The 24,578-nt window shown below is 42.3% G+C and overlaps 1 protein-coding gene across 1 annotated transcript in view; it reads right to left on the bottom strand.

Annotated features, from left to right (window-relative positions):
• The window catches only part of LOC126412589 (uncharacterized), a 236,615-nt gene that overhangs the window by 166,045 nt on the left and 45,992 nt on the right, over positions 1-24,578 (bottom strand). Inside the window, exons 3-4 of the mRNA XM_050082250.1 lie at positions 19,106-19,339; positions 9,147-9,346 (exon numbers count right to left, since the gene is read on the bottom strand). Of these exons, the coding sequence (XP_049938207.1) occupies positions 9,147-9,346; positions 19,106-19,339 (434 nt within the window). The remainder of the gene's footprint in view (positions 1-9,146; positions 9,347-19,105; positions 19,340-24,578) is intronic.

Here is a 24,578-nt window from a genome sequence, read left to right as displayed (position 1 = left end):
GAACAGAGGACCGAGAGAAAACTACTCACACCAGGAGTAGTTAAGACAGCAGTTATTGTCGAGTTCTATTCAACCTACATGTAAAAAAGAAACTCATGGAAATAAAAAGAAGGTTGAGAAGTGTAATTAGAATTCAAGCTAAGCAGGTATCACATGTTACAGTTCACCGACGACATAGCCTTTCCCAGTGAAAGTGATTCATAAGTGCCGCTTTTCAATAGAGTGAACAATCCGTTGGTCTGGTAAGGGGTGTACATGGTGCAGGCAGTCAAGGAATATTTTAGTGAATTGGTTTAAAAAAATGTATTGCAAAGGCCCAGTCAAATTTTTACAAGTCTACTCCCAGAGGAACTTGCGCTGTGCCTACGTGACACAAGTTTCCTGTCTTTAGAAACCGAGGCAGTTCTGTCCAGTTGAAACTACTGACAAGAGACGCCTTGAGCCAATAGCGTGCGCGGAATACCGATCACGTGTGTGGGCGCTGGAGTGGTCTGCGGTGCAGAACACAATTGTTTCTCTCTCTTGTACTCCAGACCTCGAGCAGAACAGACGTCTTCTTGGAAGGCAGATCCTCTCGCTCTCCTTTTCACGACCGGCCACCAACGTAAGTTAACATGAACCACTTCCCCTTCCGTTGCCCACTTCAATTAATTGTTCGACCTCCTAGACTGGCCTAAACCTGGTAACTTCCGACCCTAGGCGCGCCCCTTGTACACCTCTTTACTGTACCTAATTTCCTTTTTTGTTATTGAACGGTAGCTCTGGATGCCCACTCTCTAATCCTGAACGCTCGACCTCCTGCATCCTGTCGTCACGGGGCATATGTGTAAGTAGGCTGCTTAGGTTTTTATGTTGGTAACGCCACGTAGCGCTCTGTATGAAAATCACTGACTGTGCTGTATTAAGTCTGTGGCTGGTTGGCATTGTTGGAATAGTCGCTATTGTAGTGTTGGGCAGTTGGATATGAACAGCGCGTAGCGTTGCGCAGTTGGAGGTGAGCCGCCAGCAGTGGTGGATGTGGGGAGTGAGACGGCGGAGTTTTGAGAGCGGATTGTCTGGACGTGTGTCCAGCAGAGAGAGTAAATTTGTAAGACTGGATGTCATGAACATATATATATATTACGACTTTTGAACACTATTAAGCTGGCAGTATTGGCGCTCGCTGTACTGCAGTAGTTCGAGTAACGAAGATTTTTGTGAGGTAAGTGATTCATGAAAGGTATAGATTATTGTTAGTCAGGGCCATTCTTTTGTAGGGATTTTTGAAAGTCAGATTGCGTTGCGGTAAAAATATTGTGTGTCAGTTTAAGGACAGTCTTTTATAATTTTTCTAAGGGGACGTTTCATATGTAACAACCGCCTCCCCCCTTTCCCAAACCCTGTACACATTTACAGGGTCAACACCTATTCGTCACCATTGATTTCGTCCACATTTATAGTATACGCAGGGCTCGGCCAGAAATGAAAGTGACAAAGTGGGAGCTCCAGATGGCACTTACGGCGAAGGTCGGGCGAGGTAAGAGCCATTTATGTCAGACTGATCGCCATGCAGTGGATGGAGCAGCAGGAAGAGTACGAAATAGTGATGGGAGGGTAGTGGGATTCAGGCACTGCGTGAAACTTCTTTCATTTTCCATTTTTACGTTACTTACACTGCCAATGAATGCTTAATTTACTGCATTTGATGTGATGAAACCCTACGTGCAGCAGAAAAAGTTTCTTCTGTTAATTGACTAAGAGGAATGATAAACATATTCACAACTGTTCGACGAGATTCTCCAGATGTAGGAGGACTGCCATCGTGCAATATTGGTTTCCCCCATATGTGCACCACAAGTACAACCCAGAGATGTCTGTTTCCATCGTTATCTAATGAATTTGATCAAAAAGTATCAAAACTGCCCTTATTTCGTCCAGACAGAAGAATAAACCACATCCCGGCAGACTGCATCACAATGCATTTCACTTTACGCCACCAGCTATCCTCACCAATATTTTCCGAAATGATGCACTGCGCGTGGCTTGCTCCCAAACTATGCGATTAGACAGAATCTTTTATCGATGTAGATGAAGCTTGTTTCTGTATAGAAATTTTAAAGACAGCCATATAGCTCTAAGAATGCGGTGTTTGTAACGTGCGCATGATGCCAAGAAAATTACCACATCTCCTGTTTTTACGATGAATATTACAATAGCACGTGCAAATTATCAACTGTAAGATAATAAAGATATCTAATTTTATGTGCTAAGTCCCCATGTACGCTTTATAATACGTGTCTTGAAAGGCCGGCCGGGGTGGTCGAGCGGTTCTAGGCGCTACATTCTGGAACCGTGCGACCGCTACGGTCGCAGGTTCGAATATTACCTCGGGCATAGACGTGTGTGATGTCCTTAGGTTAGCTAGGTTTAAGTAGTTCTAAGTTCTAGGGGACTGATTACCTTAGAAGTTAAGTCCCATAGTGCTCAGAGCCATTTGAACCATTTTTTGTCTTGAAAGTTAATGAACAATCTCACAGTTTCCTTTGTATTTTCGTACCTGTTTTAAAAATACTAATGAAAACAATATATTGATCAGTATTTCGGTCAATTTGCAGTGTAACGTAAATACTGAAAATAAAAGGAAAAGTGTCCACAGAGGAACTCGATGCCACTATCCTGGGATTGCCATACTGTACTCTTTCCGCCAACCGCCGCCAGGAAACTGCGCTAAAATCAGTGGCTCGTGTCTCTGCCGACCAGCGTCATAAAAATGTTATTCTTTTCCAAACAGTTGGCCATCCAGAGCTCTCACTTCAGTCAGTTTCATTTCTGGCCAAACCCCACATATATCATAAAATTGGACGAAATGGATGGTGACGAGTAGGCGCCGTCCTCTTATGAGGGTAAACTGAGAAACGAAACATTGCTGTAGGGCAACGAATCACGTGGTATAAGGACATCACCGCACGACTGATGAAGCGTGGACAGCAGACTCAGACGAGCACACGTGAAGAGAGCTTTGTTAGCCTAGCTCAGTTACCATCTCTATCTGAAAACTTAAGCTTTTTACGCATGATGTCACAGAAAGACTCTGGCAAGGCGATGTGAAATGAAACGAGATTGTAAGGGTGGTAGTAGGGAAGGCGAATGACAGAATTCAGTTCATTGGTAGATCTTCATGGAAATGTATCTGACCTATACAGGAGACTGCGTACGGAACGCTGGTACGACCTGTTCTTGAATACTGCTAGAATGTTTAGGATCCCTGCTAGGTAGGATCGAAGCTGCTCAGAGGTGTGCTGCCAGATATTTTAACGGGTATTACAGAAAAGCTTCGTGAGCTCAAATAGGAATCTATGGAGGGAAGACATATTGTTTTAGAAAAATACTTTCGGTATTTGCGTCTGACTGCAGAACGGTTCTTCTATTGCCAACGTGCATTTAGCGTAAGGACCACGAAGACAAGATACAAGAAACTGATGCTCATACGGTTGCCTATAGACGGACTTTTCTCCCTCGCTCCATTTGCTAGTGGAAACGGGAAGACAATGACTAGCAGTGGACTAGATATCTTGCGCCATGTGCCGTGTGGTGTCATACGGAATACGTATCCAGATGCAGTTATCGAACAGTTACTTTAGGTTCTGTACAGAATAGACAAGGATATAAATATCTGAAGAAAACTAGAGGAGCAGACATAACGGTAGAATATGTGCTACGGAAGGACGGAATAGCTTCCTTGGTACTAAGGGGAATCGCACAAAGAAAATTGAGAGCAAAGAAAATGATTAGATTATATACGGTGAAATCGCTAAAACTTGCACGGTAAATATTGCTGAATTGGAAAGTGCTACTGATGTGCGGTTTTCACAGAATCGATTGGCAGTCAGGATCTCGTATTGTTGGCCCATAAACAGATTATAATAATACTTAGGAAGTGTAACTTTTGTTCAAACATAGACTTTTTAAATGGAACAATGCCTATTTAAACTAACAAACTGAAAGTAGAGTAAGTCAGACTGTCAGTGGTGTCTGGTGCAGGATTCTATCGCGAGTCGTTTACGAGACTTTGTATTTTGAAAAGTTTCCACATAGACACTTGTTTGTGCGGTTCACCCTGCGTAGTTGCTAGGTACAATGTTGTTATGTTTGCTTACAGTGTACTTAGGTGTTCCTTGAGTGAACTGCAGCTTGCTAGTCAATACGAGCCCCTGACTACCAATCCATCCTGTGAAAACTGCATATGAATAATGCTTTCGATGTCCACAATATTTGTGGTAAAAGTTTCAGGCGATTCATCCTGAATGTAACGAACAGTTGAGAATGTTGGGCGTATGTCCGACTGTGAGATGAAGATACTCACACGAGATGAAATAGTGGATCATTGCAGCATACCGATCGGAAGGCTGATGACAAGAAACATATGAGAAACAAGGCACGCGACTGCATTTTATCCTAAGGAAAGCGTAGATACTATAACATGTGATCCTATGTATGTATGTAGGTTCCACATCTCCTCCTAAACAAGAGAACAATTTAAAAGGAATTTGGTACACACGTCGCTTACTGTCTGGAAATAATCACTGTGGGAGTACGAACGAGCTAAAGGGGTGGGGGTAGGGGTGAAAAAGAAGTTAGACTATAACGGGCGAAATTCCAAGCCATATTAACCCAGTATTTGGTAATAAAAGCAGTCAGTGATTTGCAAATATCTTAATACATGAACTCAAACAATTACGAAAGCTTTTGTCGCTGGCCTTCTCCGCAAGATGTTGACAGGAGAACAGTTTATAGCTTACTACATTTTCGCTGTTCACGTAGTAAAACTGTCGCATCAGCCAGTTACTATTTCTTTACAACTAATAATATTGGCAACACATCTTGCATACAGTACTCACATATAGCAGTGAATATACCTACAGAATTATGATTCCACGAAATATCATTGCATTGCAGGAAATATCACGTGATAACGTTTGAGCTGCGTGAAAATGAAAGTACAGGGCGAAAATCGCTAGAGATACAGGTGAAGTACGTGTACAAATGTGTGAGAAATATGTTAAGCATGTGTAAAATGCACTACTGGCCATTAAAATTGCTACACCAAGAAGAAATGCAGATGATAAACGGGTATTCATTGGACAAATATATTATACTAGAACTGACATGTGATTACATTTTCACGCAATTTGGGTGCATAGATCCTGAGAAATCAGTACCCAGAACAACCACCTCTGGCCGTAATAACGGCTTTGATACGCCTGGGCAAACGGAGCTGGGATGGCTTGATACCCCTCGGCATTGAGTCAAACACAGCTTGGAAGGCGTGTACAGGTACAGCTGCCCATGCAGCTTCAACACGATACCACAGTTTATCAAGAGTAGTGACAAGCGTATTGTGACGAGCTAGTTGCTGGGCCACCATTGACCAGACGTTTTCAATTGGTGAGAGATCTGGAGAATGTGCTGGCCAGGGCAGCGGTCGAACATTTTCCTTATCCAGGAAGGCCCGTACAGGTGCTGAAAGATGCGGTCGTGCATTATCCTGCTGAAATGTAGGGTTTCGTAGGGTTCAAATGAAGGGTAGAGCCACGGGTCGTAACACATCTGAAATGTAACGTCCACTGTTCAAAGTGCCGTCAATGTGAACAAGAAGTGACCGAAACGTGTCACCAATGGCACCCCATACCATCATGCCGGGTGATACGCCAGTATGGCGATGACGAATACACGCTTCCAATGTGCGTTCACCGCGATTTCGCCAAACACAGATGCGACTATCATGATGCTGTAAACAGAACCCGGATTCATCCGAAAAAAATTACGTTTTGCCATTCGTGCACCCAGGTTCGTCGTTGAGTACACCATCGCAGGCGCTCCTGTCTGTGATGCTGCGTCAAGGGTAACCGTAGCTATGATCTCCGAGCTGATAATCCATGCTGCTGCAAACGTCATCAGACTGTTCGTGCAGACGGTTGTTGTCTTGCAAACGTCCCCATCTGTTGTCTCAGGGATCGAGACGTGGCTGCAAGATCCGTTACAGCCATGCTGATAAGATGCCTCTCATCTTGACTGCTAGTGATACGAGGCCGTTGGGATCCAGCACGGCATTCCGTATTACCCTCCTGAACCCACCGATTCCATATTCTGATAACGGTCATTGGATCTCGACCAACGCGAGCAGCAATGTCGCCATACGATAAACCACAACTGCGATAGGCTACAGTCCGACCTTTATCAAAGTCGTAAACGTGATGGTACGCATTTCTCCTCCTTATACGAGGCATCACAACAACGTTTCACCAGGCAACGCCGGTCAACTGCTGTTTGTGTATGAGAAATCGGTTGGAAACTCTCCTCATGTCAGCACGTTGTAGGTTTCGCCACGGCGCCAACCTTGTGAGAATGCTCTGAAAAGCTAATCATTTGCATATCACAGCATCTTCTTCCTGTCGGTTAAATTTCGCGTCTGTGGCACGTGATCTTCGTGGTGTAGCAATTTTAATGGCCAGTAGTGTATGTGTGTTATGAGGTAGAATATATGGGACATGTGCATATGAGGACAAATCAGCTGATAAAAGACGCCTAAGAAGACCATCGATCGATTTCAACCGAGCTATTTGCAACGATATACTGGTAGGGTAGATATCAGCAACCTCTTATTGAATTGGGAAGGGGGGTGGGGTGGATGTAAATGAGATCGATGGGAGGAAGATATAGAGAGGAGAACATGTACGGAGAGAGGAGATGGGCCCCAAAAGGAAAGGAGCCGATGGACGGAGCGGAGGGATGAGGACATGCCCCGAGAGAGGGGAAGGATGAAATGGATAGAGAAACGTGCAGGAGAGGTAGGGGACAGGTAGGGGATGAGGAGATAGATTAGATTAGTTTTTCGTTCCATAGATCCTCGTGGATGTGGAACATGTCAATATTTTCTTTTTAAGCTGAAATAGCAATACTAATAGTATGAATATATACAATACATCATTTGTTTCTATTAAAAAATTGGTCAATGGAGTATAAGAAGTTGGCTTCTTTTAAACTGATCTTTATTTGTAACTACATTTTTTATGTTTGCTGGCAAATTATTGAAGATGAGTGTTCCTGAGTAGTGGACCCCTTTTTGAACTAAAGTAAGTGCTTTTAAGTCCTAGTGCAGATCATTTTTGTCCCTGGTATTGTATGTATGAACTGAGCTGTTTGTTGGAAAAAGAGATATTATTTAGGACAAATTTCATTAAGGAGTAAATATACTGAGAGGAAGTAGTTAGTATACCCAGGTCTTTAGAGGACGTACGTGAGTTTACTCCACAAATAATACGTATTACGCGCTTTTGGACGCTGAAAACTTTTGTTTGACTTGAAGAGTTACCCCAAAATATTATACCATATGACATTGTGGAATGAAAGTAGGCAAAGTATGCAAGCTTTTTCATTTTTACGTCGCCTATGTCAGCTAACACTCGAATTGCAAATACAGATTTGTTAAGGCGTTTCTGCAATTCTGTGGTGTGCTCCTCCCAACTGAATTTATTATCAGGTTGTAATCCCAGGAATTTAAACTGTCAACCTCTTCTATCTGCTCTTCTTCATGCTTTATGGATATGCTGGGTGGAAACCTCTTACAGGTTCACAATTGCATATAGTGAGTCTTTTCGAAGTTTAATATCACTGAGTTGGCTTTAAACCATTTATTAATGTCACTAGCAGATCTTTCTAGAACTACACTTGACATACTATTTATTGCAATACTTGTGTCATCTGCAAAGAAAACGAACTCTGCTTCTGGCAGTGTAACTGACGTCGTTGCTGTTGTGGTCTTCAGTCATGAGACTGGTTTGATGCAGCTCTCCATCCTGTGCAAGCTTCTTCATCTCCCAGTACTTACTGCAACCTACATCCTTCTGAATCTGCTTAGTGTATTCATCTCTTGGTCTCCCTCTACAATTTTTACCCTCCACGCTGCCCTCCAATGCTAAATTTGTAATCCCTTGATGCCTCAGAACATACCCTACCAACCGATCTCTTCTTCTAGTCAAGTTGTGCCACAAAGTCCTCTTCTCCCCAATCCTATTCAATACCTCCTCAATAGTTATATGATCTACTCATCTAGTCTTCAGCATTCTTCTGTAGCACCACATTTCGAAAGCTTCTATTCTCTTCTTGTCCAAACTAGTTATCGTCCATGTTTCACTTCCATACATGGCTACACTCCATACAAATACTTTCAGAAACGACTTCCTGACACTTAAATCTATACTCGATGTTAACAAATTTGTCTTCTTCAGAAGCGCTTTCCTTGCCATTGCCAGTCTACATTTTATATTCTCTCTACTTCGAGCATCATCAGTTATCTTGCTCCCCAAACAGCTAAACTCCTTTACTACTTTAGGTGTCTCATTTCCTAATCTAATTCCCTCAGCATCACACGACTTAATTCGACTACATTCCATTATCCTCGTTTTGCTTCCGTTGATGTTCATCTTATACCCTCCTTTCAAGACACTGTCCATTCCGTTCAACTGCTCTTCCAAGTCCGTTGCTGTCTCTGACAGAATTACAATGTCATCGGCGAACCTCAAAGTTTTTATTTCTTCTCCATGGATTTTAATACCTACTCCGAGTTTTTCTTTTGTTTCCCTTACTGCTTGCTCAATATACAGATTGAATAACATCGGGGAGAGGCTACAACCCTGTCTCACTCCTTTCCCCACCACTGCTTCCCTTTCATGCCCCTCGACTCTTATAACTGCCATCTGGTTTCTGTGCAAATTGTAAATAGCCTTTCGCTCCCTGTATTTTATCCCTGCCACCTGACTGATGAGAGATCATTAATGTAATGGCCGTAAGATGGATCCTTGTGGGACACCAGATGTAATTTCTTTCCACTCTGATGATGACTGATGACTTAATTCACTAGGTGATGAATTAATTCACTAGACTGTAAAGAGAGAGGAGGGAGGAGCAGATGAATGGAGGGAGTGGGGAAAGAGAAGATGGACTACTAGAAGCGGAATAAACACGTACCTCTGTAACGCCAGGTACTCAGCTAGTTCTTTATGAAATTGTGTCCCGTACGCATACTTTCCATTCCAGAGCGATTACCTACGTCGGCTGTGACTCTGGGCGTTAGCAGTGTACAGAGGCGGGCCGCTGCTGCTACTGACCAGACTGTGGGGAGTCCCCGGCGTCCTCCTTGGCGGCGAGCGCCATCAGCAGCTGCATGAGGTCGTTGCGCCGTACGTTGTGGCGGCGGCGGTGCGCCACGATCTCTGCCGTCAGCCAGCGGAAGACGTCGGCGTCGCCGGAGCGCAGGAAGCGGACGCCCATCGCCCTGGCCGCGTCGGGTACCGCCAGAACCAGCGTCCTGCGACAGGCGTCGGACGCTTTAAAGCTGGACCTGCCCTCAGCTGAAGGTGCCCAAACACTTGTTATCTGCATTGAAGAGCCAAAGAAACTGGTAAACTCGACTAATATCGTGTACGGCCGCAGAGAACGCGTAGAAGTGCCGCAACACGACGTGAAATGAACTCGACTAATGTCTGAAGCAGTACTGGAGCTAACTCACACCATGAATCCTGCAGTACCAGGAGGTGGAAATCGCTTCTGAACAACACCTTGCAAGCCATCCCAGATATGCTCAATAATGTTCAAGTCTGGGGAGTTTCGTGGGTAGTGGAAGTGAGTTCCTGCAGCCACTCTAAAGCAATTCAGGACGTGTGGGGTGTCGCATTGTCCTACTGGAATTGCCCAAGTTCGTCGGAATGCACAATGGACGTGAAAGAATGCAGATGATCAGACAAGATGCTTACGTGTCACCTGTCAGAGGTGTATTTAGACGTAGCAGGGGTTATTATTACTCCAACTGCACACGTCTTACACCATTACGGAGCATCCACCAGCTTGAAACATGCAGGGCCCATGGATTCATAAGGTTGTCTTCATACCCGTAAACGCCCAAGCGCTCGGTACAATTTGAAACGAGACACGTCCGAACGAGCAACATCTTCCCAGTCTTCAAAAGTCCAATGTCGGTTTTGACGGGCCCAGGCGAGGCGCAAAGCTTTGTGTCGTGCAGTCATCAACGGTACACGAGTGGGCCTTCGGTTCCGAAAGCCCATATTGATGATGTTTCGTTGAATGGTTCGCGCGCTGACACTTGTTGATGGCCCAGCATTGAAATCTGAGGAAATTTGCGGAAGGTTGCTCTTCTGTCACGTTGAACGATTCTCTTCAGTCGTCGTTGGTCCCGTTCTTGCAGGATCTTTTCCCGGCCACAGCGATATTCTCGGTACACTCGTGAAATGGTCGTACGGGAGAATCTCCACTTCATCGCTACCTCGCAGATTCTGTGACCCATCGCTCGTGCTCTGACTATAATACCACGTTCAAACTCACTTAAATCTTGACAACCTGCTATTGTCGCAGCAGTAAACGATCTCACAACTGCGTCAGACACCTGTTGTGTTATACAGGCGTTGCTGACCGCAGTGCCGCTTTCTGCCTGTTTATGTTATCTCCGTGAATACCCATACCTATACCAGCTTCTTTGGCGCTTCAGCGTATATGTTCGCTGATGTCCCATCGACAGGTCAGATAAGACTGACGCAGAGATGGTTTTGGGTCGTGAGGAGAGTACGAGGATAGCGATGGGGCTACCAGTGAAGAGTCGTAATCAGTCTGTCGGAATTCCAAGTGCTGTGTGGCAGCCGCAAGGCCGACCAGACACTCGGGGTTAGGTGAAAGGCATTACGGTTTGTGTTGTCGTGAGGTAAATATGAGCGAATTTTCTGACCCAGAGGCTTGGTTTGCGAAGCATTACAATTTAGTATCCGGTTTGGAGACGAAGCTCTGGGTCCGACATAGAGCAGCAAACACTGGGGTACGTCGGTCGAATCACTACTGTGGAACAGTGTTCACTGCATTGCAGACTCCAGACGGTGCGTGGTAGGCTCTACGCTGCTCCGGCTTGATAGGGATATTCGAGGTGAATCGCTCGCTACGTTAGGTGTTCGCCCCTGTAGACAGCACGAGTGATAGTGCGACATACGTATGGCGCGTTAGCGTCCAGTTTGCCGTTCACGATCTCTGTCAGTCCAGTGAATTACATTGCGTGATCCGCATTCCAAGCATGATCCGTGGTGTAGGACTGAACCATTCTCGACTCTGACAATTGCACTGCAGCAATTTACATATCTTTTTCTAATTATATGTTATTATTTTGGCTCTCGTATTTCACTCTTGGGTCTTTATGATAGTAAAAGGCTGTAATCACACTCAACATCTTCAGTTTCGTAGAAATTAGAAACATATTTATGTGAGAGAGAGTTGAAGTAGTGAAGAATCTATTTCATTAGAGCACTATGGCCAAAAATATTAGTTAAACTCAGGTCACCGTTGCACGTAGTTTTACATTGGTATTGCTGGAGGCTGACTCTATCACGTGGAGTAGCACCTGACTGATTGGAATAGTGCATGTTATCCCACTTCCCCATACTCAGCGTTCATCCCCTGTAACTGACAGCTCGAGAATCAATAAAATGCTCAAAGGAAGACACCATTGCTTTTCTCGTGTAATACTCTACATGTTCTACATGTCAGATGACTCTCATCTTATCTAGTAATAAAGATTTGCCCCAAAATGGCGGCTTTCAAAATGGCCACCATGTTGGTAACATGTCCTCAAGGCTTCTCCTCCCCTCCCCAAATCTCACACTATTTCACTTTAAATTTCTGCTTATCCAAATTTTCCTTTGGTTTGGAAAGGTGGTTCTACGCTTTGGACCACCCTGTAGATTTTAAAGGCACCCACTATTTTCTTGGCTACCTCTGGGCTCCTTCTTCTGGTCGGCTCCATTCTTCTAGGAAAGATCTTCCCTGGTATTATTATCAGTGCCTTCATCTGGACAGAAGCACACTTTCACGTTCTTGTAGTACGACGTAACCCCAAACGACTCGGCATAGCACAACTCGAGGTCAGAAATTGTGGCATCACATGGCTGCAGTACTCGTAACGAGTAAGTCCATGAACCAGTATAAAAACCAGATCGAATGCAATCAGTCCACTGCCGCGGTCACTGAATGGGTGTTAACGACAAACCCTTACAGAACTGTTGCTTGTACTCAAAAATCGTGTTTAAAATACTGCTGTGAATATAAAACCATTAACATAAATTTCATACTACATTATTTATATACTTCTGCTGTACCGTTACGAGCCGCAAACGACGTTCCAGCAACATACATGTGTGAGTCTTGTTACGGTTGGATTAGCTGATGTTTGTCTACACAACGAGTCCAGTAATAGTCATTCGCCAATACCAATGACATCTGTATAACGGATCATACAATCAAAGTCATCCAAAGATCGGACGTGCTGAAAACTAATGTCTCCGTATTCTTTTACGTGGATGCCCTTATACCTTTTTAAATAAAACCAACATTATTAACATTCTCCATCTTTATTCTTCATGACTACATATTATTTATATCTCAACATAGACACCCTGGTGACGACACATTTCTTCCAACGAGAAACCAGTTTGTTGGTGCCGCAACTGTAGAATGTTCGACTTTGTTGATGGAGCCAAGGCTTCATCACTGTCAAACTGAAATCCTCAAAGGTGTTCTTTAAGTTTTGGAAACGTATGAAGAGCGGTTAGGGCCAAGTCGATATCGTATGAAGGATCATCGATGATGGTGAATACAAGGTGGCGGATTGTTGAAGACGTCGCAGCACACATTTGAAGTCTGGAATTGTCATACTGAAGCAGGGGATGTTCCATGTGTGGACGAACTCGTCGAATTCTAAACTCGATTAAAGCACGCTGTTTCTTACGCGCCTGCAGAGTGACGTTACACACAGTCATGTTGTTGTTGTGGTCTTCAGTCCAGAGACTGGTTTGATGCAGCTCTCCATGCTACTCTATCCTGTGCAAGCTTTTTCATCTCCCAGTACCTACTGCAACCTACATCCTTCTGAATCTGCTTAGCGTATTCATCTCTTGGTCTCCTTCCACGATTTTTACCCTCCACGCTGCCCTCCAATACTAAATTGGTGATTCCTTGATGCCTCAGAACATGTCCTACCAACCGATCCCTTCTTCTGGTCAAGTTGTGCCACAAACTTCTCTTCTCCCCAATCCTATTCAATACTTCCTCATTAGTTATGTGATCTACCCATCTAATCTTCAGCATTCTTCTGTAAAACCACATTTCGAAAGCTTCTATTCTCTTCTTGTCCAAACTATTTATCGTCCATGTTTCACTTCCATACATGGCTACACTCCATACAAATACTTTCAGAAATGACTTCCTGACACTTAAATCTATACTCGATGTTAACAAATTTCTCTTCTTCAGAAACGATTTCCTTGCCATTGCCAGTCTACATTTTATATCCTCTCTACTTCGACCATCATCAGTTATTTTGCTCCACAAATAGCAAAACTTCTATACTACTTTAAGTGTCTCATTTCCTAATCTAATTCCCTCAACATCACCCGACTTAATTCGACTACATTCCATTATCCTCGTTTTGCTTTTGTTGATGTTCATCTTATATCCTCCTTTCAAGACGCTATCCATTCCGTTCAACTGCTCTTCCAAGTCCCAATGTCATCGACGAACCTCAAAGTTTTTATTTCTTCTCCATGGATTTTAATACCTACTCCGAATTTTTCTTTTGTTTCCTTCGCTGCTTGCTCGATATACAGATTGAATAACATCGGGGAGAGGTTAGAACCCTGTCTTACTCCCTTCCCAACCACTGCTTCCCTTTCATGTCCCTCGACTCTTATAACTGCCATCTGGTTTCTGTACAAATTGTAAATAGCCTTTCGCTCCCTGTATTTTACCCCTGCCACCTTCAGAATTTAAGACAGTATATTCCAGTCAACATTGTCAAAAGCTTTCTCTAAATCTACAAATGCTAGAAATGTAGGTTTGCCTTTCCTCAATCTTTCTTCTAAGATAAGTCGTAAGGTCAGTATTGCCTCACGTATTCCAGTATTTCTACGGAATCCAAACTGATCTTCCCCGAGGTCGGCTTCTACTAGTTTTTCCATTCGTCTGTAAAGAATTCCTGTTAGTATTTTCCAGCTGTGGCTTATTAAACTGACTGTACGGCAATTCTCACATCTGTCAACACCTGCTTTCTTTGGGATTGGAATTATTATATTCTTCTTGAAGTCTGAGGGTATTTCGCATGTCTCATACATCTTGCTCACCAGATGGTAGAGTTTTGGTAGGACTGGCTCTCCCAAGGCCGTCAGTAGTTCCAATGGCATGTTGTCTACTCCGGGGGCCTTGTTTCGACTCAGGTCTTTCAGTGCTCTGTCAAACTCTTCACGCAGTATCGTATCTCCCATTTCATCTTCATCTACATCCTCTTCCATTTCCATAATATTGTCGTCAAGTACATCGCCCTTGTATAGACCCTCTATATACTTCTTCCACCTTTCTGCTTTCCCTTCTTTGCTTAGAACTGGGTTTCCATCTGAGCTCTTGATGTTCATACAAGTGGTTCTCTTCTCTCCAAAGGTCTCTTTAATTTTCCTGTAGGCAGTATCTATCTTACCCCTAGTGAGATAAGCCTCTACATCCTTACATTTGTCCTCTAGCCATTCCTGCTTAGCCATTTTGCACTTCCTGTCAATCTCATTTTTGAGACGTTTGTATTCCTTTTTGCCTGTTTCATTTACTGCATTTTTATATTTTTTCCTTTCATCAATTAAATTCAATATTTCTTCTGTTACCCAAGGATGTCTACTAACCCTTGTCTTTTTACCTACTTGATCCTCTGCTGCCTTCACTACTGCATCCCTCAAAGCTACCCATTCTTCTTATACTGTATTTCTTTCCCCCATTCCTGTCAATTGTTCCCTTATGCTCTCCCTGAAACTCTGTACAACCTCTGGTTCTTTCAGTTTATCCAGGTCCCATCTCAAGTTCCCACCTTTTTGCAGTTTCTTCAGTTTTAATCTACAGGTCATAAGCAATAGATTGTGGTCAGAGTCCACATCTGCCCCTGGAAATGTCTTACAATTTAAAACCTGGTTACACCCTTCAATTCGGAGCCTTCTAGCGGCACATGTCTCGAAATACGTAGCCATGAAGAATAAGGATGTAGACAGTTAAATCATCATCATTATCATCAGCCAGTTCTATCACTCAATGGTGTAGCCTCTTTGATTCAGCAAAGCTTCCCAGTAAGACCTTCCATCTCTTCCGATCCTGAGCTTTCCGTTCCCAATTGAACACCACTGTCTTCCTTATATCTCTGTCCCATCTGTCTGGTGGTCTTCCTCTAGGTCTTTTTTGTTAAATTTGGCTGCAGTCTAGGGCAGTTTAATAACATTTGTTTAATCAAATAGATTAAGAGTCATCACATTAAAATTCGGGGGCATTACTTTTCAGCACGCCCCCCATATGTTACATCTCTGTGCGAAGATGTCAAGTTACGGATGGATATTGGTAAATGTAGGTATTATCACATGCGTCTCTATATAGGTTGTATAACAAACCAGTGTCACCTACCGGTGATTATTAGTTTAAAAGAAAAAAAAACTAAAGGAGGGAACTCGGAAAATATCGTTCTGAAACACAACTAGTCATTTATTCATGCGATGTAATGAGTGCTGTCGGCATGCGATCTCAGATTGATATTTTCAGATTTCCAAGCGGCTTTTCACGCCGTTTCTCACAAGCGACTGCTAGTCGTACTACGGACCCGCGGAGTATAGCCTAGTTGTGCTACTGGATTCGTGGTTTCTGCCAGATAGGTCACAGTTTGTAAGCTGTTCCTAATCCACGTAAACGATTTAGGAGAAAATCTGAGAGCTCTCTTGGATTGTTTCGAGATGATGCTGTCATTTGCCGTCTGTCTAAGTCATCAGAACATCAAAACCAGCTGCAAAATGATTTAGCAGGATAGCAGTATCGTGTGAAAAGAAGAAACTAATCCTAAATAACAAAAAGTGTGAGGTTACCCACATGAGTACTAAAATAAATTCGCTAAATTTCGGTTACAAGACAATATTACACAACTCTCAACCGAGCGATTTTAACTAAATAATTAGAGATTATGATTACGAATAACTGAATTGGAACGTTCACACAGATGATGTCTTGGGGAAAGGTAACCAAAGACTGCGATTGACTGACAGAACACTTAGAAGATGCAACAGATCTACTATAGAGACTGGAGTATTGCTGCAAGGTGTGGAATTCACATCAGATAGGATTGACGGAGAACATCGAAATAGTCCAAACAAGCACTTTTTTTACTGTCGCGAAATAGGGGAGAGAGTGTCACGTACATGATACGCAAACTTGGTTGGCAGCCGTTAAAACACGCATTTTTCGTTGCGGCGGGCCATTTCACGAAATTTCAATCAACATTTAGTTGGTGTCCACCTGCACAGGGAGAAATGATCATCTATACAAAATGACAGAAATCAGAGCCCGCATGGAAAGATTTAAGTGCTCGTTTCTCTCACGCGCTGTTCGAGAGTGGAACGAAACTGAAAGAACTTAATGATGATTGGTTCAAAATGGCTCTGAGCACTATAGGACTCAACATCTTAGGTCATAAGTCCCCTAGAACTTAGAACTACTTAAACCTAACTAACCTAAGGACATCACACACACCCATGCCCGAGGCAGGATTCGAACCTGCGACCGTAGCAGCCCCGCGGTTCCGGACTGCAGCGCCAGAACCGCACGGCCACCGCGGCCGGCTAATGATGATTGAATGAATCATGTACCAGGCACTATATTGTGAACTGGAGATTACCTGTGCAAATATAGAAGTAGAAACGTGTGCTACGTTTGAATATACATGTCTGTTTTGTAACGTACGATACAACGTACAGCTGCAGCATAAATGATAATAAGGACATATCACACAGTACAGGTTACATGAGACGACAAACCCGTAAGTTATTTCTTAACATAATGATAGTTACCAAATTAAATTCAGTAGACTGTATTTACGTACATGACATTAAAAACAGAAATGTCTAGTGTTGTGTTGTATGTTACAACTATGAATGTAGCAGTTTTTTTATAGTTAATAATGGCGTTCTTTAAATATTTAGAACATGTAGAACACTGCTTACAGACGCGATCGTTCAGTTTTTCTTGGCAAAACTGATTACAGTGCGCTTCAGGTTGTTTTGTGGTGGTGGTGTTGTTGTTGTTTCCACTTTCTGCATAAAATGGAAACAATAAGTTGACAGAATACCCGAAAGCACATATCAACTGCTGACAAACATCTTCCTTTAATCCAGCCTGATGGGAATCCCAGAATCACAAAAAGGTCTAAAAATAGTTCTGTACGTGCTGTCATTCGTAAGCGCACAGATCTGTCCCAATAAGCCGTAGTCAACCATTCGACTTCCCTAAAACTGAGATTACGTGCGTCTTTCATTGCACGTTACACGTTGGTACTTAATCTACACAATTGCTGCAAACGATTAGTACTGTAGCTAAACATTGCAGAAATGTTCCCTTCATTACTTATAATTAGCTTAAATTAAATTAATATATATTTATCGCTACCTTGCGTTCATTCTACCGAACAGAAATTATGCGCAACTCATCCTGAAACAACTCGTGTCGGCTTTGGCCTTTTGCAGCGTTATTTGAATGCCCAGAAGCTAGTGCACTGCCGGCACCTTCTTTTTTGGCGCAGTGGAACTTCCTGATAAGCCTGGATCTCGCCGTGTGATCCTGTACGTTGCAAGAAGCTCTCCTGTTAATCCTGAGGGACTAGGACTCCTGAGAGCAGAGACGTAGCGGAGAGAGCAAATCATCGTCTCCTCTCGGTAGTCAGGTGTGCGACTCTCAGTGAAGAGCAAGAAACGGTAGTGGCCACTCTCCGAAGCCAAACCCACACTTTTTTGAAGTAATTGTATTGATTTGATTCTGCCTTCTATCTTTATCTACCCTGCGTTAACCTTTTATTATCTACAAAAGTACTATACTCACTAGCAATGTATTCAAAACGGTCTTGACTGTAATAAAATATTAATTTGTAAAGGTAAACGGTCCCGGTCAGAATGTGACTATCTTCTGGGCTTAGTACCATGATGGTAGGTGACGGAGGTGAAAGAAGCAGTCGCCGACTGGAACACCACGTTCAAAGTAACTTACACCTTGATAACTTGCCACTGTAGGAGCAGAAACCGACCTAACAACTGCGCCAGACACTTGTTGTCTTATATAGGCGTTGCCGTATTCTGCCTTTTACAAATCTCTGCAATTAAATACGCATCCACAAACCAGTTTCTTTGGCGCTTCAGTGTAGGACGGCCGGCGACAGCCGCTCAGTGCATTCGCACTTGGAGCCTTTTTGTTGTAAAATCGTGACAAAAAATAAAAACACCCACAGCCGTCCTTAAGATTTTATTTTATTTAGTCGCTACCAGTTTTGACGCTTCATTTCTTCATCTTCAGGCTGTTTTGATGCCGTACAGGTTGATAAGATCCCCATGCATAACCCATCATTTGCCAGCAGTACTGGATTCACAGGTAATGTGTCAGCACTCAGCACTCTGTTTTTTGGGGAATTATTTGCAATGAATCTTCGTTAAGTAGACCTTCTGTTTGTTGTGCTAACTAGTTCACTAATCATTTCTGCTCCTCTCCAATTTGCCTACAAAGACTGTTGCCACACCACTCTGTAGGGTAGCTCTCCTTACCATTAGGTACGCAACACAAACACATTAAACTATGTTACGTGGCGGTGACGCATCATTTGAAAGTTACTTTCTCCTTAAGTTTTGTACAGCAGTGTATTTGATCTGTAGTATTTGTCAATTCCGCGAGAGTCTCGAAATCTCTAATGTTTCTGGAATATTAAGCGTTGGTATAAACAACAGCTCCTTCCGTATCTGACTTCAGTTCTGTCCTGGCCGTACATTGGGATCAGTAATAAATCTGCTTTCATTGCTAAGAGTTATGCTTAACTGACGACGCTGCGTTCAGATTAGTACTTGATTGTGGTTTCAAAATGACAATATTATCGTGATAAAATAGTAAAGCAGGGATGATTTAGGGATGATTTTCGTGAGGTGCTACGTAATACGCAGAAGGCTGTAGTGTTGAGTGCACAGTACCGTACTTTCTGAGCCTTCTGAGGAGCGAGCCGCTGGCCATTCGCCTCGTCTTCCTCACGACGAAGCAGTCGTAGTTCAGCATGGACTCGAACTCCACGCCGAAAGCGCACGTCCCCACCGTGTCGATGACGAAACGGTGCATCTGGTCGTAGACGTCCAGCTCCAGGAGCCGCTCTGCTGGAGCCTCCAGCACCTTCAAAAGACGTTGTGCCATCTCGTCCAGCAGGAAGAACACGTGCCTGCAAAATCATCGCCTTTGCAGTTCCTCTGCTGTATAGCTCACTGAAAGATCAATGCTAAACATTATTGACACAAGTTTGAAGTCACAATGGTCAATATTAATGATTCTGTGAGGATCATTTAAGTATTCTCTTTGCAATGTTACTAGAGCTCATTCCGAGGGATTCCCCAATTCCCCATCACCGCCATTGGGCATCAAACCTATATCTCAACATACTGTGTATTGTAAGAGGTGTGTGGCTGCGCGGTGCGGTGTTACAGCGAATAAAGTTCAAACTTTAGGTCTTAAAATCCCTTGTCGCAAAAGACGTTCATTTTACGCTGACCTCACGCACAGGATGCAATGTGGACAACATGCTATTTTTATCCACCTGACAACATGTGCTTGAGGTCAGCGTAAAATGAACATGTTTTACAACAAAAGACCTGAAGATACAGTACAGACTGTTGAAACTTGCTGTCTTAAAAAAAAAAAAAAAAAAAAAAAAAACACGAAAAAATATGCGACCTTGGCCGTCGGTGAGAGGTTAATAACAATTACATGAAAGTATTTACGTGCGTGAAATTTCACTCTATTACGGCTAGCTTCCATACACAAGTTACTTCCAAGCCTTGATCTAGGCTGTACAAAGACTGAAAAGCCCACACGCACCCATCATTCATAACCGTTTTCAGTTTATGGTAATTATTAGTTGTCCTTCTACGAAAGCTTAAAACCCAATGGTTTCTTTTATAATAGCTCTCTGAAATGTTGCTATAATCACTCTCAGGGAACAAAATGTTCACGTTCGAGAGTAAGCAACACGCCACGCGGAATTTAGTTATTTAAAATGTCACCAAAACATCCGAATTATAGACTGTGCAATAAATCGAACTCTCTTCCAAACTTTACGGCACTTCCCAAACATTTCGGCACAGGAAACATCACGATATTAACAATTGTCATGGGAGCACCTATCGACAGGTCTGCTCACTGTGAGATCGAAGCCCCGACTCTAGTCATCTCTCCACGCCAAATAAGTCTCTACTTCCCAAAATACGGGCGAATATGCTAATTTCTGATTGGCAGAGAGAAACATCACAGCTAATGGGAAAGCAGGATCAAAGCGTCTCAAATCCGCGCATATATACAGAACCAATCAAAATTTGTCACTGAATGAGAACAGTAAATTAACATAAATAAATTTCGAAAAACCAGAAATATAAATTTTTAAATTTCTGTTAACAAAGCTACTTTACCGAAATCATAATCTCATTTCGCCAGTGCCATAAACTGACGGAATAGTTTATAACAAATTCCGCGGTACGATTGACTTGCACACACGTCATTCTCGAGCATTCCTCACGAGACCAGTTACTTCAAAGTACAGAATAAAAACTTTATACAAAACGTTATTTCACATTCACACTATCATTCACTCTGACAACTGAGCGCAATTATCGTGGTAATTAATACACAATTAGATAAACAAACAGAGCTGCAAATAAAAATGACAGTATTCTGACTGCAGTTCAGTGTCCGTCAGCTAGTGACATCTACGAGATCGCATAGAAAGTACATATACCACGGCATCCGATGCCACTTGTCCTGCTCGTGACTCGTACTGCACGCCTGTTCACCACTGTTATGCCGGTCTCAATCGCGCCATGTAAGGCGCTACGTCTCAATTGGTGTCCCACAGATCGTTGACATTTGAAAAATGTCTTGATTACTGCCTCAAGCTGCTGATTTTTTATTTTTTTTTATTTTAAAACCAGTTTCGTTCGACAAACCATCATCAGGGCTTCAAAGCATTTACAGCATCATATCAGACGAATAAAAATCATTGACAAGTTTGTTTGCGTGGCCATCCTCCGCAGAAATCGCAGAAATACTTGTTCTGTAAATAAAACCGCAGTTTCTTGCTGCAACTTAAATTATTCTTTCGGGATGCGTTTCGCCTTTTTCTTGCTCTAAGGCATCTTCAGTTGGATCTATAACGAAAGAGGTTTGTTACTTTTAGATAATCTAAAAATACCGAAACTGTATCGTTACAGATCCCACTGAAGATGCCTTAGGATAAGAAAAAGGCGGAGCACGTCTGGGAAGAATAAATTAAGTTGCAGCAAGAAAAGGTGGTTTTATTTACAGAGCAAGTACAAATCATTGACGCCAAGTAATGGAACCACTACATCGTCACAGTTCTCAAATCGTTGAAAACAGTTAAAAATTTAGGACGTTATTGTTTGATGTCACTTTACATTCGCCTAATATGTCGCCATAAATGCATTCAAGAAAATGGTGATTGTTTGTCGACCGAAAGTGGTTGTGAAATAGAGAATTTTATGAGCAGCACGATGAGGTAGTCATGACACTTTCAAGAAGCTATGTCTCTCATTACCATCGATTCATCCCATCCCCTTTCCACGGAACTACTCAATTAAATGCAGACACTCTGCAACACAAGTATCGATATTATCTATAACGATCTTATGTAATTCCTTTGTCTGTTTTTACTTAATATGACTTCTATATAACTATGGTCTTTGATGTAAAGTGTTTTATTCTTTGTTTATGATAATTTATATCATTTTAATTAATCTGTGGACGTAATGTGAGAAGTAATGCGCTGTAAAAGAATGTAAATAGCTAAATATTTAATTGTAATATTGGTTCATGCAAAAGGAAAGTAGGTTTGCAGTCATGTAAAACTTGGATGGAGGTCCCTCAGCAACGGAACTGATTGGGCAGGAACAGGAAAGGTGGATTGGCGGTCGAACTGCGAGGCTCCTGTGTGGCATGAGTCAGTCGGTGGCTAGCAGGCAAAGGATGCGCACCTTGTGAACCGACAGAGGCGAGAACTACTGCAGGATAATGTGATATAACATCAGATGTGGACGTAATGCGGCTTATTATTCATGGCATACTTTGGTTAGCTCTGTGCTATGAAAATCCGACGCGAAGAGGAGAATTTTCAGAGCTGGTCACACAGGAAGAGCCATAGATACTTTTTGCTGCACTTTTTTGAATAGCTCAGGAGATCGATGCTGCCACCATCTTCATCTCACATTAGCAGTTGAGTAACTGCATGGACTAGATACATGGTTCCATTTTCAATAACAATTTTGTGTTCTGTACACTTCTGTTGAGTCACCGTATTTAATCCTTAGTCATTGACATAGATAGAGTCAAGTCCTAAATGCTACGATGAATCCGAGTATCCTGCTTTACTGAACCGAAGAGCAGTTATTTTCCTTAACAGAATTTAATACATTTTGTGGAGTTCTAAAATACAAAATTATTTAGTGAGCGTAAATTCTCAAATAATCCACGTAGTTTCCATGAATGGAGAGCTACTCAGTTCAAAGATTGTTTCCATTGAGATAATAGTGTTCACAATTTTCTGTGTACATCTATATCTACATGGATATTTTGCAAATCACATTTAAGTGTCTGGCAGAGGGTTCATCGAACCACCTTCACAATTCTCTATTATCTCAATCTAGTATAGCGTGCGGGAAGTACGAATACCTTTTTGCTTCCGTACCAACTCTGATTTCCCTTATTTTACCATGGTGATAGTTACACCCTCTGCAGGCCTGCGTCAACAAAATATTTTCGCATTCGGAACAGAAAGGTGGTGACTAGAATTTTGTGAAATGATTCCTCAGCATGAAACACGCCTTTGTTTTAATGAAGTCCATCTCAAATTCTGTATCACGTCAGTGACATTCTCTCTTCTTGGAACTTTCTCGATGAACTCCGTCACTCCTATCCGGTAAGGACCCATATCGCGCAGCAGCATTCTAGAAGAGGACGGACAAACGTAATGTTGGCAGTCTCCTTAGTACATCTGTTACATTTTCTAAGTGTCCTGCCAATAAAACGCAGTCTTCCCCACAACATTTTCAATGTTTTCCTTCCAATTTAGATTGTTTGTAATTGTGATTCCTAGGTATTTAGTTAAATTTTCTGTCTTTTGATTTGACAGATTTATCGTGTAACCGAGGTTTAACGGATTCTTTTTAGCACTCATGTGGATGACCTCATACGTTTCGTTATTTAGGGCCATTTGCCAATTTTCGCGACATACAGATATATTTTCTACATCTCATGCAATTTGTTTTGATATTCTGATGACGTTACTAGTCGATAAACGACAGCGTCATCTGAAAACAACGTAAGACGGCTGTTCAGATTGTCTCACAAATCGATTATATAGATAAGGAACAACAAAAAGCCTACAATACAGCCTTGAGGAACGACAGAAATCACTTCAGTTTTACTCCATGACTTTCCGTCAGTTACTATGAACTGTGGTCTCTCTGACAGGAAATCACTAATCCAGCTATATAAGTGAGACGATATTCCATAAGCACAAAATTTTACTACAAGCCGCTTGAGTGGTACAGTAAAAACAGCCTTCCAGACATCAAGAAATACGGAATCAATTTGAGATCCCTTGTCAATAGCACTCAACACTTCATGTGAGTAAAGAGCTAGTTGATTTTCACAACAACAATGTTTTCGAAATCCGTGTTGACTGTGTGTCAATAGACCGTTTTCTTCGAGGTAATTCATAAGCTTCGAACACAATATATGTTCCAAAAGCCCTCTGCATATCGTCGTTAATGGTATGGATCTGTAATTTAGTGGATTACTCCCACCAACTTTCTTGAATTTGGGCTGATGTAGTTAACAGTGTTTCCCACTTTGTGTTGTGACTTAAGTGTTGAGCCACGATCTGGATCTACCGATAAATTAGAGTCTGGTTCCCCTGCTGGTTGTTGAGCCAAATTTAAATGTCATATTACAATACAAGTAATGAAAACTAAGTAACTTGCTACAGTTATTCAAACTATATAAGGTTCAGGTGCCTCATGTTCCATTTGAGCTAAATAATATAAGGTACTGAATATTCCTTGAGAAAGCAAATAATAATCAGTACAAAAGATATTATTAATTGACAACTATTTCAGTAGTACTAGTTTCCTATAATTACACTGACAAAAGAACCTCTCGTCCATGTGAATGGTGCTCCACCATTAGTAACCATTTACCTATAATTATCATCCTCTTCCTACCGTTGTATACAAACAGTAAGAGTTACTGAGAGCCAATTGTTGCCTAAACACATTATTACTTCTTCAGTGTAGTTCATCACACTTCACTGGAACATTACTTCCTAAATTGTACTACTGTCATGTATCAGCAAAACAAAAGTTTGGTATCAAGTAAAGTCAAACTACATAGATAAG

The sequence above is a fragment of the Schistocerca serialis genome, chromosome 7, assembly GCF_023864345.2.
Source record: "Schistocerca serialis cubense isolate TAMUIC-IGC-003099 chromosome 7, iqSchSeri2.2, whole genome shotgun sequence".
Taxonomy (NCBI): Eukaryota; Metazoa; Arthropoda; class Insecta; order Orthoptera; family Acrididae; genus Schistocerca; species Schistocerca serialis.
This window is presented reverse-complemented; position numbering and strand designations above follow the sequence as displayed.